At 34.0% G+C, this 18,516-nt stretch overlaps 1 protein-coding gene across 1 annotated transcript in view; it reads right to left on the bottom strand.

Moving 5' to 3' along the window:
* Positions 1–15,270, bottom strand: part of LOC128208120 (protein sidekick-2-like) — a 34,811-nt gene extending 19,541 nt beyond the window's left edge. The window contains exons 1-18 of the mRNA XM_052911481.1: positions 14,737–15,270; positions 10,665–10,943; positions 10,086–10,382; positions 9,516–9,624; positions 8,883–9,097; positions 8,004–8,157; positions 7,346–7,593; positions 6,179–6,337; positions 5,424–5,717; positions 5,045–5,197; positions 4,590–4,772; positions 4,041–4,336; positions 2,879–3,114; positions 2,478–2,578; positions 1,589–1,687; positions 1,178–1,369; positions 654–814; positions 52–264 (exon numbers count right to left, since the gene is read on the bottom strand). Of these exons, the coding sequence (XP_052767441.1) occupies positions 52–264; positions 654–814; positions 1,178–1,369; positions 1,589–1,687; positions 2,478–2,578; positions 2,879–3,114; positions 4,041–4,336; positions 4,590–4,772; positions 5,045–5,197; positions 5,424–5,717; positions 6,179–6,337; positions 7,346–7,593; positions 8,004–8,157; positions 8,883–9,097; positions 9,516–9,624; positions 10,086–10,382; positions 10,665–10,943; positions 14,737–14,848 (3,501 nt within the window). The 5' untranslated portion in view covers positions 14,849–15,270. The remainder of the gene's footprint in view (positions 1–51; positions 265–653; positions 815–1,177; positions 1,370–1,588; positions 1,688–2,477; positions 2,579–2,878; positions 3,115–4,040; positions 4,337–4,589; positions 4,773–5,044; positions 5,198–5,423; positions 5,718–6,178; positions 6,338–7,345; positions 7,594–8,003; positions 8,158–8,882; positions 9,098–9,515; positions 9,625–10,085; positions 10,383–10,664; positions 10,944–14,736) is intronic.
* Positions 15,271–18,516: the final 3,246 nt, after the last annotated feature.

Here is an 18,516-nt window from a genome sequence, read left to right as displayed (position 1 = left end):
TTTGTTCTCCTAGGCAGCAGTTAACCACATTTATTTTGCCCCTAAACTTACTGTCCAGCTGACTCGCAGGGCTGTTGCATTAAGGGCACGGACAGTGAGGTTGCCAGGGGAAACACCGGGCTCAGCTTGCAGGGTCTGGAACAGACGCGTGGGCTCACTTGGGGGACTACGACCAGCAATATTCTCTGCTACCATACGCAGCCGGTAGTATGTGTATGGTTTCAGGTTGGTTACTTTCAAGGATGGGGCATTTGGGTCATGGATCTGAAATTAAGTAACAACTTAGAACATGGGTGAAAGTGAAATGGTTATTAATAGAGAAAATAATTAAATTGAGAAGCTGTCACACATTCATACACACAGTGGAACTTTGGACTGGGTCTCATGCAGTCAGACGATACTATTAAAGTCATCTGATAACCCTGACATGAATAACAAATCTTCAGTATTTCAATAGCAATTGGCTAAGCAAAGCATTGTTGTCTAACTTTTTCACATGGCATTAAAAAGACCAAAAATCCATGTACATGAAAAAAACACACTGACAGTAGCTTTGAGTGTACCTAATAAAACAGCTTTATGCTGATTTCATACCATCAAAAATAAAATGTATCCAGAAAAAAAAATACATTCTGTACATATGCACAGCGTACCTCAGCAATGACCTTGTACTGGTCAGTGTCGGGACCCTCCTGTGCCTCTACAATCCACAGTGTGATGGAGGTGCGACCATCAAACCCTAGCCAGAACTGCAGCAGTACTGACCGCGCCTCAATGTTAGACACACCCAGACCACTTGGGGCCCAAGGCTTCTCTGTTGGAATATACAAGCACATAATTATACATATATTGACAAAGAATCTTGAAAACTTACTCAGATTTACAAGGTTAATCAAAATTGTAGTTCTAATAGTGTTGCTACACCAGAATGTTATGTGTGTACATATGTTTATACAATCTTAACTTTCAATTTTCAGATGTAGATGAAATATTTGATGTTTGGAAAACACCATTATCGATCATATCTGAGCCTAGGTAATTACATAATTAGCACTTTTTCAAGAACACTTAACACACTTTTATGTCCAAAAGACAGCAAATATAAGCATATTCAGGTCTAACTTAAATATGTAGAAAGAAATGTAGTACTCTATAAGGAATGGTGGTTAGTTGTTACCTGGTTCAACTCCGGACTTGACATCTGCAGATCGTGTAGGCCCTGGTCCCTTCCTTGTAGAGGCATACAGGTATATTGTATACATTGTCTCAGCAGTAAGGTTGGTGATCCGATACAATGTGTCTGAGGAGTCCAACTGTATGGTCATCCTTGATATTGTGTTGTCTTTTTTCTCATACATCAGTGTGTAGCCTGAAAAGGCACATGTTAACATTATTTATATAAATACTCTTTGCAAATTTTGGTTGTTTTGGCAAAGTACATGGCTGAATACGCCGAATACATTTTGATATTTAAGAATAAAATAAAACAAAAAAGCATTTTTTTTTCTCGCCAATAATAAGTTTTACAAACCAAAGTCAATCATTAAACAAAAATTACATTCTCAACAATTCAACCTGGCCAACATACCTTGAAGCAAACCATTGACCTCAGTGGGCTGTGTCCAGTGGATGGTCATAGAGTTATCAGCGATGTCCGACACTGTCAAACTGCCCACCTGGGACGGCACTATAACATATTGCATACATGTTTAATTTAAAAACACCATAAGATGCTGACTTTACCATGAGTATAGCTCTTTCTTCTTACTTACAAAGTACATATATATCCACTTAATCAATAATTTCACACCAATTTCCGGTCAATTGTTAAAATTTTACATGGTCCTATTTGGTGACTTTTTGGTTTGGGCTGATTACTTGTATCATTGCAAATCTGTAACCCTTTTTTCAACCATTGGCAAGAATCTAGGATTTAATATTATGTTATGTTTTCAATTAAAAAACTGATTGATTAACAAGAAGTGGCACATATTAAACACTTAAAAAATAAAATAAATCATAGAAACAAATATAGATTTAACCTTTGAGGTAAAATTCCATGTTTTAAAGCTGCACTCTCACAGATTGAACTTTTTGACAACTTTTTATTTTATGTCCTAGAAGGAGCCTTTTTTGCAAAAATCCATGGAAACCAGTCATATAAGACTGCTGACAAAAAATTAGATCACCGATTTTTATATTTAAGTTCAAAAATTGATGTTTTATGCATTTTTTCTTTAACCGTTAGTAATGGTTTAAGCCATAAAACATTAATTTTTGAACGGAAATATGAAAATCTGCGATCTGAGCTTTTGTTAGCAATTTTTTATTATTGGTTTGCAGTATTCTGCCAAAAAAATTTGCTCTTTCAAAGACAAAATATAAACAAGTTATAAAAATGGTATATCTGTGAGAGTGAAGCTTTAAAGTCAAAATCAACAGCAATTATATTTTTTCGAAAGCTTCTAATCACCTACCATCTTCCTCCGTTCTTGTAGTACGAGGGACTGTGACAGGACCGTCCCCTCCCCCGGTGAAACACAACACACTGATCACATACTCTGTGAACTTGTGCAGACTGAAATGTGAACAAATAAATATTGTTCTAATACTTATGCTTAACCAGTGAAAGGTGATTTTCTGTATTTATTTCAATATTTATTAAGTTAAATACGAGGAAAACATTGACATAAATCATTTGTTTTCATGAATAAAAATAAAATTAAAATCCAACAGGGCAAACTATTTTGTTTTAACAATATTAATAACATGTCCTGTAGAGAGGTTAATTTATGGTTTTGTCCATTTCTTACACATGTTATTCTAAAGGTAATTTTGAAAGCACTACTTTTGGCATTAATTACACATAATCACTCACTTGGTTAAATAGACCATCTGCGTGCCTATAGGATTGGAGACATTATGTGGCACAGTCAAGGTCATTGGCAGATCAGCAGAGTCCTTGACCTTGTAGACAACCTTGTAACCAAGGTTACGCCCGTTGAGGTTCTGTGAATTGGGCGGGGTCCATGTGACATGAATGGCTGTGGAATTCTGGGCAACAGCCTGTAGGTTCTGGGGTGGGGCTGTAGGGTGCCCTTCCAGGGTCTCATACTGACATGTAAAGATGTTTGTATTTAAAGTCAAACTCTTATTCAAAATCAATACATACACAGTCATGTATAACAAACATTTTGACTAATAAACCTTTAACTACTTACTAAATAATGCATAAATTTTATGGAAAATATTAATTACTGATAACAAGATTGTAACCGTGTATCTAATATCAGGCAGCGCAAAAATATTAAATGATTGGTGAATGCTAAAAGATTTACTGTAGTCTACTATAGTCTCATAAGGTAGAAATACCGTGTTTAATGCTCATTTCTTTCAAATTAAACTCGGTATTCTTCATATAACCATTGTTTTCGACATTGATGTTAAATATTAAGTCGTAAAGATTGCAATGTCAGCTAAACTGATCCATGTTGCGTCTTATTTAATGATTATTCAGTATAAATATACCAGTATGCTCAATTATTTTTTGATAAATTAGAAATAATTTGCTACAATACTTTTTCATTAAAACAACAATATGCATGTAATTTAAAAACAAAATGGGAGCATATGCATGCATTCTTTACATAGCATAATCTATATGAAACATGTTTACCGGGCCCTTCTCCGGATTTTTCCGTAGCGGGTCGAGTGAGTAATGCGGTGAGTGTATATGTTAAGAGAGACATTTCAAATGATATTTAGATTGTGTAAATCAGCTATTCAATACAAACTATACCACCCAAAATAAATCGCTGATCTCATATTTATTTCTGATGTTTATAATAATGATAATTAAACATTTTGAAATAGAGATTTCAGATTATTATTAGAATTTTTAATTAAACAAAGATGAAATACTAGCGTTAATTTCGAATAAACAATGTTTTTAGATTAAAGGTGTTTACTAAATGTATATTAACTGAAGGTAGGCAAATAATTGCATTCTGTGTTGTACTAAAATAATAAAGAGTACTTACAGTAATGGTGCCACTATAAACACCAATCCCCTTGATATTGTAGGCTGCAATCTGTATATCATATGGCGTGAAGTATGCGAGATTTGTCAGCTCATAATAGGGATTTCCTGTTGGCAATTGAGTCACATTCCTCTTCTGTGACGAAGTTTCCCACAAGTACCCCGTCGGCTTGTAGCGGATCGCATACCCCAGGAGTATGCCGTTAAGGGAGTCTACGTTTGGAGGTTGCCAGAAGAGTGTGATTGACTCGTTGCTAGTGGATCTACCATAGAAGCCTATCGGTGCCTCACTTGGGGCTAAAAAACAGTATGTCATCAAAGAAATATAAGGCTTTTAGTATTAGGTAACAATCATATCAGATGCTTGTAAAGTCAAAATTAAGATGACTACACATCATAATTCAAGCAGAGATCCTTTCTCCCAACAGTTTCAAAAAATTGAATTATTCAATGCACATTGTTTTTCTTCCTTTAAGACATACAGCAAAAGAAGTCTTAATCAAGAGTCTTAAGCTTATTTACTATGCAGAGGCAGTAAACGTAAACATACGTTGTTGAGGCATTTCAATGGGTGGTTCAGGTGCAGGCTGGCTGGGAGGCCCCTCCCCCACCTTGTTAGATGCAAACACACGGAACTGGTACTTCCTGGCTGGCTGCAGACCACTAACTGTCGCCTGGCGGACCTCCCAAGAAATTGTTGTGATCGATGTTATCCAAGTGTCTGTATTGTCGCCTATAAAAACACGGTGTAACATTATTTTGTAAGGAACTTTCTAGGAAATGTAAGAAATTAATTGATTTTTCATTTATAACCACAATAAAGATGAAACATCATCATGTACATACCAAATCTAAAATGAGATGTGATGTATGAAAGTAAGATCAAGAAAATTATACATTATGTTCAATATAATGTTCATAAATTAAGTGATAGAGCAGTTGTTTATAAATATTTTATCTACCAGTATGTACATCAAAACAGTTAGCAAGGCATTACACTTTTACCTGCATCTGGAGGGTCCCTCACTTCCTTGTACTGGATGCTGAACTTGGTAATAGGCGTGTTCCCGTCATAGTCAGGGGTGAAGGTCACCACCACCGCCCGCACATCTCGTGAGTCAAGGGTCACCATTGTGATCACAGGCGAGTAAGGAAGCTCTGAAATTGTAGTAAAGATAAATCTAATAACTTCATTTATGAGGATGAGTACTTACTTCTGTTAATCCTAAATAGTATTCCATACATTGATGGTTAATACGAGCATATCTGCACAGATTTGTCACATTTTATAAACTAAGTCTTGTCAACTAAAAGTATTTCTAAGGGAAATGTTTGCAGAAAAAGAATATTTAACTAAACAAAACACACCTAAATATGTACTTACCAATCACCTCAAGGGACACAGTTTTTGAATCATTGCCTCCTGCTGAGAACACATTACAAGTGTATGACCCAATATCATCTGGCCTCACACCACTGATGGTCAGTTTTCCCTCTGGATCTATGTTCCGGCGTGAATCTGAGGTTATGATCTGGTCAGAGGCACCAAATCTACCTTGGAACACCCACTGCCATGTGACCTCTATGCTAGGGTCCTTTGAAACACCACACAGAAAGTCTGCTGTTGATGACTTGATGAACTGCCCACTCTGAGGAGGACGGTCTATTGTAGTTTTCACTGAAACAAGTAGTTCAAACACATATGTTAAGTGGAGGATGACACCATAGGAACAGATTTAGTCAAGCATTTTATAAACCACATGCCCTAGATATACAGTTACCTTTATTCATTTATACAGGTAAACATATATGTTCATTCTTACAAAACACTGGCCTTTCATGTTTTATTGGAACAATAATTTTATTACTTCAATACATATTCACATTTAAAGCAAATAAATCACAACTGTGGCAATATTTTGTTAAATCATGACTCGAAACTTCATCCAGTTAACAGATTTAAGTAGCTTATTTCAATCAGCCAAAATAATACTTAAATTTGATTTTGATAAATGAAAAATGGTTCATTGTAAATATCATAATTATTATTTCTACCTAAAGTCTAAAAATTCATAAAGAAGCAAAGATTTTTGGACCTGATGAATAATAAGAGAATAGATTTAATAACTAAAATCTTACCATAAACTTTAAGGTGTGCAGAAGCTGTGATGGAGCCCATACTGTTGGTTGCATTACATGTGTACATTCCGGAGTGTGAAGAGGCAGCCGAACCAATCAGGAGGTTCCCGTTATCCAGGATCAGACCCTGTGCTGATTCTGACACTCCCAAACTTGTGGCTGAAAAGCATCAAAATTATATGGATAGGGATAATGTATTTTAGAGACATGAAAAACATATTAGGGTCATTCACAGTCACACCTTGTAAACACTGGTTATGCAAAATACTTTTTCACGTATACAAACTTTGACTTTGTTTGCAAATAACACTGAACAACCAAATGCTACCAATAAGTTTTCTTTTATATTGCAGTTAACATGACTCAGATTGGACAATCTCTTCACCTTATCACTTGTAAGAGGTTGTTTTTCAAAGATGTTGAAATAACTCTTAGGATTATGCAACCATGTGTATTTTTATCTATTGAGAAAACTTAGTAACAAGAGCTGTCAGTAGACAGTGCGCTCGACTATTCTCAGTGATTGACAATATAAAATAATATCCATCCTGGAGGATATTGTTAAAGTGTAGTTAAAACTTGTAAATTAAAAAAAGCTTGTTGAATGGTCAATAGTAAGAACAGATGTCAATGGACTTTGAAAATATTTGAGGTGGTACGCAAACTTCAACATAAATTTTAAGTCGAAAAAGGGGCATAATTTTGTCAAAATAATTGATAGAGTTACCTCCTCCTGTGTACAGGTTAGGGGCATGATGGTGAACAAGCGTGCAAAGTTTCATAGCCAGATGTCAATGGACTTTGAAAATATTTGAGGTGGTACGCAAACTTTAAAGTAAATTCTAAGTAGAAAAAGGGGCATAATTTTGTCAAAATGCTTGATAGAGATACCTCCTCCTGTGTACAGGTTGGGGGCATGATGGTGAACAAGTGTGCAAAGTTTCAAAGCCATATGTCAATGGACTTTGAAAATATTTGAGGTGATACACAAACTTTATACGCTCGAGTGACTAGGAAAGCTCTCCTTATTCTTTGAATAGTCAAGCTAAAAATAATATCCCTTTATAGGTCATTTGAATGACGGCCAGCATCATCATTATCATCAGTGTTCCTGAAAAACCTCGCATTTTTATTTATCTGCAGCAGCTGAAAATCCTCATCACTCACTCTTCGTCCACGTAACTGAAGGTTTTGGAGCGCCTCTTGTACTACACATAAGCAGCGCCTCACTCCTTTCAATAATGGTCAGGTTCTGGGGCGGGATAATCATCTCTGGGGGTGACGAGTTCACCTTGAGCCACGTGGCCTTGGAGGTTTCCCCAGCAATGTTACGCAGGAAGCATTGATACACGCCAGCATGATCCATGTCCAGCTTCTCCACCGTCAGGGAGCCGTTAGGGTGCAGTGTGAAACTACTGTAAACACCGGATACAAACATACTTGTTACAAAACACTATAACTGTTTATAGAAACCAAAATTTAGTCTAGATACTTCTTTGTAGAAATATTTTCAGAGGGAATGATTCTACCAAGAAATACAGCAGTTAAATTAACGTTAAATATTATTTAAAACAGCTGATATGTAGTACTATAAATATTCTTTAGTTTCAATTAATATATCTTTCTGGATGAGCTTAAATAAGTCTGAGTTCAAAATATTATTTTAATATTAATGCAAATAACAATGGGGTAAAAGATTCTAAAATGTTTTCTTATAAAAGTCTCATAATAATTATCTGAAAGGAAACTATATATTTTTGCAAATATATCCAACCAAAATAACTGTCCATACAGTGCCAATGAAGAAACTCCAGATCAGACTAACCTTGAATTAAAGTCCTTGCCGAGCTGTAGAGCGTTAAAGTACCAGACTTTCTCGGGTGTAGGGACCCCCTGGGCGGTACAGTGCATGGTCACGGTCTGGCCAAAGTCTCGGTTGATTTCCTGAGGGAAAAGGGTGTTGCCAAATGTTGGGCTCTCTGTTGAAAAATCATATCCAGTTATTTACATGAGGAATTTGTGACTTGAACATATACAACCTCATAAAATGCAACATTCTACTCACGACAATTACTTTTATTAGTTGTATTTTACATTAATACATGTGTAATAGTTGTCCATTATAACATATCACTTCAATTGTCATGTCCCAGAGTATGGCACATGTTTGTAGACACTTGTCAGAAAACCGGACATAGTTATACGCTAGTAACATTTTTAGGTCATAGCTCCTATATGGATTAATGTCTGTCTTGAGTTGAGCCCTGGAACTGAACAAGTATCTACATGTATATTTTATTTCAGCATAATGTACAGAGATCTGTTTGTATGAAAACTTTTCAAGTACCCAATATGTTTAAACTAAGTCAACAGTCCTGAAGTGTATATATATATATATATATATATATATATATATATATATATATATATATATATATATATATATATATATATATATATATATATATATATAATATATATATATATATATATATATATATAAAATTCATTTGCATGGAATAAAAATATACATGAACAAAAATATTTCAGTCAACTGATCACTAACTAAACTGCCACTTAGCATACACACTCAGAAAGGCACAAGAACAACTCCAGTGGTACAATGTAATGTGTAGCCCTGGTTTTCTGAAATTCAAATTACATATAAAAAATAAACTTAGTAGTTCTTTATGCGAGTCCTTACCATACACAGTGAGAAAGGCACTAGCAACCACTGGAATTGTATCACTGGATTTCTTAGCTTCACACTGATACTGTCCACTGTGTTCGAGTCGCGGGCTGGATATTGTCAGGATGCGACGGGTTATCTGCGTGAACAAATAGTCGTTACCGCCTATCACTGCCTGCTTGCTCTCATTGGTAATTCTGTACCAGTTAATGACAAGATCTGATGCTGGTCTGTAAAAATAATAAAGAAGTTTTTTTTATATCAATAAGAAATGAAAAATATTTTTGTTAAGGATTTATGTACATGTTATTTGTGGTGTGGCTATGACCAAATTGAACAGACATAATAAAATTTGATAATATCAATAGAAAACAATAGGGGTCATCTATTGGTCATGCCCAACATTCATGTTAAGTTTGATGACAATAGGTCCAGGAATTGTCAAGTTATCACTCAGACAAGCTTTGGTCTGCTGACAGACCGATCGACCCACCCATTGACCGACCAACGACAGTGCAAAGCAATATACCCCCTCTTCTTTGAAGGGGGGGATAATAAGAACTAGGTCTTCAAGTGAAGTTTAACTAATTTTGACCATAGTAGATCATTCTTCTTCGGATATCCCCTAAATGCATTTATGTTATTTACCTTGCATTGAAAACACATTCAAACGAGACACTGGTATCTTTATCCTGGATGGCTGTCTTGTTTTCTGGACCAAACACCAGCGCAACAGATAATGTAGTTATACCAGATTCTGCAACAAAAAAAAAAATCGTTCGTAGAAATGGATGTCAGATTTAATTTTTCTGCATGTTAGCTTTAAAGTAAATATCAATAATATTAGACTGACAGTTATGGATCATCCTGGTACACCAGAGCGATGATGCTTTGCGTATAAATTTATCATTGTCCAACCTTTGATGAATGAGAATGGTTATGGACAAGCACTCAATTTTGCATTTAGTCAATACATGCAAGTAATTCTATAATAATATGAAGTAGTCTCACAACCACAAGAGCTATTATATATCAAAGGTTCAAGGCAAAATTGGCAGCTTTTTTGGAGAGGCAGTGAGACCTATGCACATATACTCTTATATTTCTCACTTTTTTATATCTTAAGTATAATTGGACACATGCATTACACAATTACACTCATTCCTTACCAATTATCACCTAGTAACATAACAAAATGGTAAAATTAAATCTTCTTACCTGTAACTGTTACCCTGTATGAAGGTCCTGATTCCTCCACACTGTTCATTCCATTCAGAGCTTTCACGTGATACAGGGAGTTACTGTCCTGTGTTCCACAATCTAACAGAATAAGCGATCCATTCAGCGTGATTTGGTGCCGCTCGCTGTCCGTGTTCATGAGCTCCCCGTTTTTGAACCATGTGATTGAGGGCATTGGAGGGTTGCTTTCGATATACGGCATTGGGATAATTACTGGGTCACCGGATGGCACGCTGATGGAAAATGTCTGGTTTCCATCCGAAAACTTTCCAAAGTCTGAAAGTACAATATACGGTATGCAATTTTTCTGTGCTTTTTTATGATTTTCAAACATTTTAAGATGCTTGGTCAAGTTCTTCAGACTGTTTATATTACAATGGCAATGATGTAAATAGCGACTGTAAGACTGTCATAACAACATATTAGCAGACAGACAATTGGCCTTTCATTAAATTAGACTGCTAAGCTAAGTATTTTTTATATATAATTTTAAATTTTTTTATATATAATTTTAAAAAAACAATTGTCAAAACTTGACAGTGAAAAAATGAAACTTACAAGCCAATTCCACACTCGCTGATGAACTGAGAAGGGCCCCCAGAGAATTACTAGCTTCACATCGATATTCCCCTTCATCCAATCTTGTTATGTTTTTTAATCTTAGCTGGTACAAGGATTTACTGGCATTTGTAAAATACTGATCATTTTTGAGCCATCGGATTTCTGCAGCTGGGTTACTGCTGGATCGACAAGTGAGGGTCTTCACACCCCAAAGGGTTCCCAGCATGCCCCCATCTGGGGTCTCATAGAACCTGGTGGGAGGGTATAATGTCTGATCTGAAATTGCAAATCGGATACCTTTAAATGCTTTGATTATGTTGACTCCAGGGTGAAATGTGCATTTGCATCACATTAAGTATGCATTTGATTTAAGTAATGGTTGAAGATTGTTTAGTATATACTTACAAAAAACACTTGATTGATGAGAAGCTGACTTAAGTATACTGTCTTTTAATTGGAAAAATGTAATGTTGACCACTTTACCAATTTATTGTAGAGTATAAATAGACAACTTGTATTTAAATCAGGATCATTTTAAAAACTGCTTCAAAATATGAAACCATTCATAAGGATTATAATTTGGACATTAATTTCTCTATAGTATATGTATTGTGTATTTATTTTTCTTTCAATAACCAAACAATTAAGTTCTAAATTTTATTTCAAAACTGTTTCAGCAAATTATCAAATACCAGGTGGTTAAAATTCAATCAGCACTCCTGATAGTGTTGCATTTATTGGTAACTAAATTAACTTTTTTAACCACTCAATAATCGATGGCAAACCCATTGATCACTCATTACAAATATAGACCAATTATTTAACAAAAGCAGACCGCTGAGTCTCAGAGGATATTAAATTTTCAGTTTCAGAACACTTTTTTTGAAAGGTCTGTCACCTTTAACAGTAATAACACTTTAAATACAGATGATAAAAATTTAAAGATTATACATTTACTGATAATTTCAGTTTATGTCATTATATCATGTTATTCTTTTCTATCAAATAATACTATAGCTCTTCTCAGTAGAATATTTATAAAGACAAATATAGTTTCAATTACACTTCTCTGACAATTTATCACTTAATCAGTGAGTCACAGTAATAAAACTACAGTTTTTGTATGGTAAACAACTAAACATTGAGGAACACATGTATGTATTATAAAAAAATATGCCAAAGTTCTAATAACTAAGCATTCATGTACTATTTTACTTTATGTTTATATTCTATTGAGGAAACATTCATGATAAAACATTCACAATATATTGTTTTAAATTGCACTGGCTAATGAGCAGCACAAGGCACAGTCCTTAACGCTTTTGCTAAACAATGGAACACATATTTTACATAAGCCAGACACTGTCTTGTTTAGATAACCTCAATTGCCTCATTGTTCAAGCTGTATCATTTATGACCATTCATTTACAAACCCTCACTAAATAGCCCTCTCACATGTATGCTGCCAATGGGTACAATACCATATCTTTTACAGCCTGTTGTATCACTTTACTCCTTTCACAGAGTCATGTTTCCTAATGAATGTACAAGTTATTGCCATTAACTTTAAAGGGGCATCCCTTTTGTTTATAATCAATATGAAGCCCTCCCAAAACAAAAATTCGGAAATATTTTAAACTTGGCATGGTTATTTAAACCGTACCCCTTTACTTATTAAAAAAAAATATCCCCAATTTCTTGTTTTATTGCAACATTGTTATTGAATTAAATAATTGAAATATATGTTAACTGGATAGCAACTATTAGTATTATATTAAAAATATATGTTTTGCGTGGCATACAATTTTTACAAAACCACATTGTTTATCTAAATCACTGGACTGCACATTGGAACTAAATGAACAAACTAAATAAACAAACTTCATTCAGGTCATGCATGCAGACTTTAGGCCAGTTTAGTCTGTGCTAGAAAGGCTCATTGTTTTACATTACTGAATGTCAAAAGTGTATTGTGCACAGTAATACATGATATCTGGTATTTAAATGTTTGTTCTTTGTCACTACATATATAAATTAGGGATGCAAACGAATGGCAAAACTGATATTCGAATATTCGGTAATTCTTTCGATCAAATATTCGAATATTCGATTATCAACATACATATTTTAGAAGATATAGATAATTACTATAATAATTTGCTAAAGTAATAGCTGGACATTTTATCCTACTTTGTCTTAGCACGGCGGATTTTCCCCAAATGAGCCTTTGATTTATTTTTCATTTTTAGGAAGAAAAAAGCGATACATGTTGAACAAACAGACAAGACAATCGAATAATTTCAATTCCGTAGCCTTTACTTTTTTTAACAATGTGAAATTAGATGGATTCCTAGTCAAATAGCGTTTTGCACCAATGGAGGGCCTTTCCATAGGACGAGCAGCCTCGTTCTGAGATTGACCTCAAAATGAACAAAATATAACTATGGAAAACCCAAACAAAATCGTGAAATGGTAAAAAGTAAAACAAAAATCCTATGTGGATTTGACTCATCTATTGTACAACAATAGCGGAAATGTATCCTAAATCGCTTTATTATACATTTACATTTCAATGCACGAACACTGTAACAAAACATGGAAGACCGATTAAAGCACATACATATAACAACATTATTGTAGCTCATGGCATTAATATCATCACGGCGATTTGAGCTATGTTGCACAACTTTGCAGCCAAGACAACACATTGGTGTTAAAGTCGATTCCTAGCCAGTATTGTAACATTGGGGGAGGGGACTTTTTATAGTACCTGACGATATGTCCCTAAATGACATATGACGCGTGTTAAGCGTATTGTCATCACATTGACACCTCTGGCATTAGAGGCCAGTCGTTGTAAAAACAAGACAAACTTACTTTATCAACAAAAACAGTGTTGTAGGCAAAAGCTTTTTTATTCTCTTTTTTGCACTAATTTTTCGAATATTCGAATACCGTTTTTGACATTCGAATAACAAACGTTTGTTTGAATATTCGTTTGCATCCCTAATATAAATACATACTGTATTCTTTAAGACTTATTATATAAATGCTTCATTTGATTACTGCTGACATAGTCTACATGTCAGCTTATTTGACAAGCAATCACTGTTTTCATTAGTTATGCATAATATTTTGATAATTGCCTGTCAATGCACTTGTCAACATGTATTATTTTGTAATCAATGCATGCATCTATTGCTCATATATTCTAGTTAAAAATGCTTCATGAGTTTGTACGTATCCTAAGATATTTTTTAAGACTTAATAAATTACATTCATTTGTCTGTTTTTTTCTAAACATGTAAATACATACTACATAGTAGTTCTTTTAATTTAAATATAAAATACATCATACAGATGGAGGTATACTGCACTGATTATTTTCAGTACGATTCTAAAAATATATATATATTTTTATAAATTACAAGCAACACCATGGAACATAAGTATATTCATCATTATAAATCAGACCCTGAATATGAAAATGAAACACTGAACAGGTTTCTTATTGTTACTGAATATTCAGATTAATACTGTTGCATGAGAGTGGAAACGTGAAGCTGTATAAGTCTCAGAGTTGTATGTTGTCCCTTATCCAGACTCATGTTTAACATTTAAGATAATTATATGTAATGATGTATAATTACATAGAATGTAGGAGGGCAATATCACAAAAGTGTCTCCAAAATATTAAAGTAGAAGTTAATGTACATAAACAGTCTACATAAAATGTTCCTAAATTTAGATACAATCATTGATACTTCAATATGGTGACTTCAAACATACAGGCATTCATTCTCATTTTCAACAAATAATGTCCAAAACTATAAAGTACATCTGTATATTCACCGGATATGAACACTGCAATATATACATATAGACAGTAAGTTTCTTAAAATATTGAGTATGTTTCGCCTCTAAAATAGCTCAATTAGCCTTCTGCATGCATGTTTAAAGACGGATAGCCTGAATACTCTTTTACTGTACATAAAATGGTCGATCTGTGCATGTACTCTGATGTACACCTGTAATATAGGTAAACATTTATTAACACCTCTTTCCTCACCTGTACTTTGGAAGTCAGCTTGTGAAACCATTACCAACAAAATGGTGGAAACTGCCCAGACATGGTCCAGCCAGTCTGGGGTTCGTTTAAGGTCTCGGAATATCTCTTTCATTGCAAGTGTCTCTTCTCACTTTGTCCGAAATGGAAAAGTCCGAAATACCATGACACTTACATAATGTTTATTACGGGTCAGTGTTGACTGTTGAACATCATATCGATGGTGGTTGTACTTCTGTTTAAATTAAACTAACTATAACTTTTAAAAAAAATAGACACGTTTGAGTACAATTTCACCACTTGTTCAACGATATTTCGCTATTTTCACAGGTAATTAAGTCAATTTCCGGCCATGTTTCATATATCCAAAGTAAACACAATCAAATCCACTTTCTGCATGAACGTCCATTAAATCGACAAAGTAAATCCTTTATTCCAAATGTAAAAAGTTGAATTATGTAAAAAAATATTTAACTATTACAAATATAAACAATATTTCAATACACCTTTATTGTTTTCCAAATTACGGAAATTGGACCGCACGTGACAATTTAACGAAATTTGATTGGTCAAGAAATGATGAGCAATCAATGAGGTGCGTCTGAAATGACAGGTACTTGGGCGTATGTACATGTATGGGTTACGGTTAGCTGGACATCGTACAATAGACCTGCGTGATCTCTGATCTGCATTGTCAAAAGGGAGACAGTCTTTGAAATAAATTATTTTCACAAATGATCTTGAGGAAAATTTAATTAATGTGAAAAAAATTAAAAAAAAAATAAAAATAAAAAAAATAAAAAAATAAATAAAAATAAATAAATAAATAAATAAATAAATAAATAAATAAATAAATAAATAAATAAATAAATAAATAAATAAATAAATAAATAAATAAATAAATAGAATGAATGAATGAATGAATGAATGAATGAATGAATGAATGAATGAATGAATGAATGAATGAATGAATGAATGAATGAATGAATGAATGAATGAATGAATAAATGAATGAATAAATAATTTATTAGTGGTGCCTGTCACAATAAACGAAGTTCATTATAGCTAATTTTTTTACGTCGGATTTATGTTTAGTTTAACAGTTCATGTGATTTGCACCTCAAACATCGGTTTGATGTCTAACCCAACGAGATTACGGCAGTATATGTATATTTGACATCAGTGAGACTAATTAACGTCACCATCTGCTTAATCTGAACAAAACAATGATATATAATATGAAGAGACTCATTGCTTTGTATACATTAAACTTCCAAGCACCACCGATTTATAAACATTGAGTAATTAATTTATTACCCATGAATAGGGGTGAATGCGAAAAGGTTCTAAGTGACATTAAATAAAGAAGCAGATAGAACCTTTTCGCTTTCACCCCTCGACACTGTCTGACGTACTCCTTTGTCTATTTTCTTTTGATAAAGTACGTTCTTTAAAATATTGATCTGATGTCAGGGCGACTAAAATGTCATTTCAACGGTCAGATTTGCAAATTGACTACGGACAACTGCATCGGCATTATTTATATAAATTCGAAGTTGATTCCGCGGACTGTGACAGGGTAGGTCGTCTGTAGGGAGCACCTATATATCATTGTCGAAAACAATTTAGTATTATCAATTTGAATGTAGAAACGGTGCCGTCATTACAACCGATACTTTTGACCTACAAGCATCAGAATCCGATGATAGGGGTAACCTGCTCTTTCATGGTTAGGTTTGTCAATTTTCCTACTCAGTTTGAGGACCGTGGAATAAGTCGTCTTTGATAAACATTCGGAGCTCCTCGGCCATTTTTTCAAAAACAACCTCGGATGTATATGGACGGTTTACATACTTAAAAAGTGGTACGTTTAAGTCCGCTGCAAATAGATCGCGTAGTAATCTTATTTAGTAGTTAAATTTTATGACTTAACTCTTGGGAATCGTAATTATGTTTGCAATAATACACTTCACTGGCAATCAATTTAAACTGAGAGCAATTAATACAACTCTTAAACACTACATTTAATTAATGCTTTTATTAAAAAAAAATACGGACTACTTCAACAGATGTACCGGCATACATCCGAGGTTGTTTTTGAAAAAACACTTTGCAGAGAAAGCAATTGGAAGTATCATTTTCGTGAATATCATAATATCAAGACCCATAAGCATGATATTGAAGTCTGTGTGTCCTCGCACTGAGGCACCGGATTGCGATTTAGTTCTAATATAATGTAGTGACTTAATTGGTATCGCTCGCAGTAGCTGTGGCACACGATAGTAAAACACACGTTAGTCCATGATCTGTAACATGTGGCAAGTCCTAGTCTAAGCTAAGTTTGGACACCGCACTGGTGTCGAAAAGCGATGTCAGTTTGCCAGACGTGTGATTTACGTCGGCTTTTCTAGTCTAAAATTCTAGTTATTCATAAAGGCAGAAGACGTAATTATCAATTTCTGTATAAAGGCAATCCATTGGACGTGGTTGATAGTTTTAAATATTTAGGATTAGTATTTAGCAACAGTGGCTCTTTTTATAAAGCTAAGGTTGAAATATCAAAGCAGGCACTTAAAGCTATGTACTGCCTTCTATGCAAATGTAAGCATTTAGCCCTGCCGATTGATATGCAAATAGATCTGTTCAATAAAATGAGCAAACCTTTACTTTTATATGGTTGTGAATGCTGGGGATATGGCAATAATGAAATTTTAGAAAGAGTTCAACTTAAATTTTTGAAATATATTTTATGTGTTAAGTCAAGCACCGCGTCTTGCATAGTATACAGTGAAACGGGCGTCAAACCGTTATCAGTTGACATAGAGACTAGAATTATTTCATATTGGACAAAACTTGTATTACCATTGTGCCCAAAATTAGCAATAACTATGTATACGATAATGTTAAGTAATTATATTTGTGATATAAACATACGTAGAAATACCTTTTTATGGATTTCTTTTGTCAAAAATATATTCATAAAATGTGGTCTTAATAATATATGGGATTCACATATATTTCCAAATCATAAATGGTTGACTTGCAATGTTGAACAGAAACTCATAGATTTGTTTTTAAATGAATGGTATAGCATTGTTAACACTTCCAGTAAATGCAACAACTATAAATTGTTTAAGAAAGAGTTCAGAATTGAGAACTATCTAAAAACTTCACCTTACTAATTGTTAAAGTTTATGATTAAATTTCGAACCAGAAACCATCGTCTTCCTATTGAGACAGGAAGCTGGATTGGACTTGATATGTCATCAAGGAAGTGTCCTTTCTGTCAAGCAAACAGTAGCATTGGACACAAATATCACTATCTACTTGAATGTAAAGCTTTGATTAACTAATAGCAGAAAGCGATTTATTGATAAAAAATACTATGTCAATCCGAATGTCATCAAATTTAAATCTCTAATGTGTATGTGTAACACTCAAATGTCGAAATACAAAAAGTTGTTTAAATTTGTGAAGGAAATAGTAAAATCTAAAATCTAAAAATCTAAATCCGATACTCTATAACTCTCGACATATTAATATAAAGCATTGTATAACATATGTCTCTCCTGTTTTATTTGCTTTGTACCTTTGAATATGGAATGTTAACTTTTTACAACAGCCTCGTTGTTATTATGTATTTCTTTTTCACATGCTCATGCTGTCATGTTACATGAACTGAGTTGTTTCAAAATAAAACTTGGAAACTTGGAAACCTTGTCACAATCTTAAAATCCAACGTCAGCATGTATGGCGTCTATTGCATAGTTGGCACGTTCCGTG

Source organism: Mya arenaria, chromosome 2 (assembly GCF_026914265.1).
Source record: "Mya arenaria isolate MELC-2E11 chromosome 2, ASM2691426v1".
NCBI lineage: Eukaryota > Metazoa > Mollusca > Bivalvia > Myida > Myidae > Mya > Mya arenaria.
Note: the sequence above shows the minus strand (reverse complement) of the source record. Positions and strands in the feature narration are given on the sequence as shown.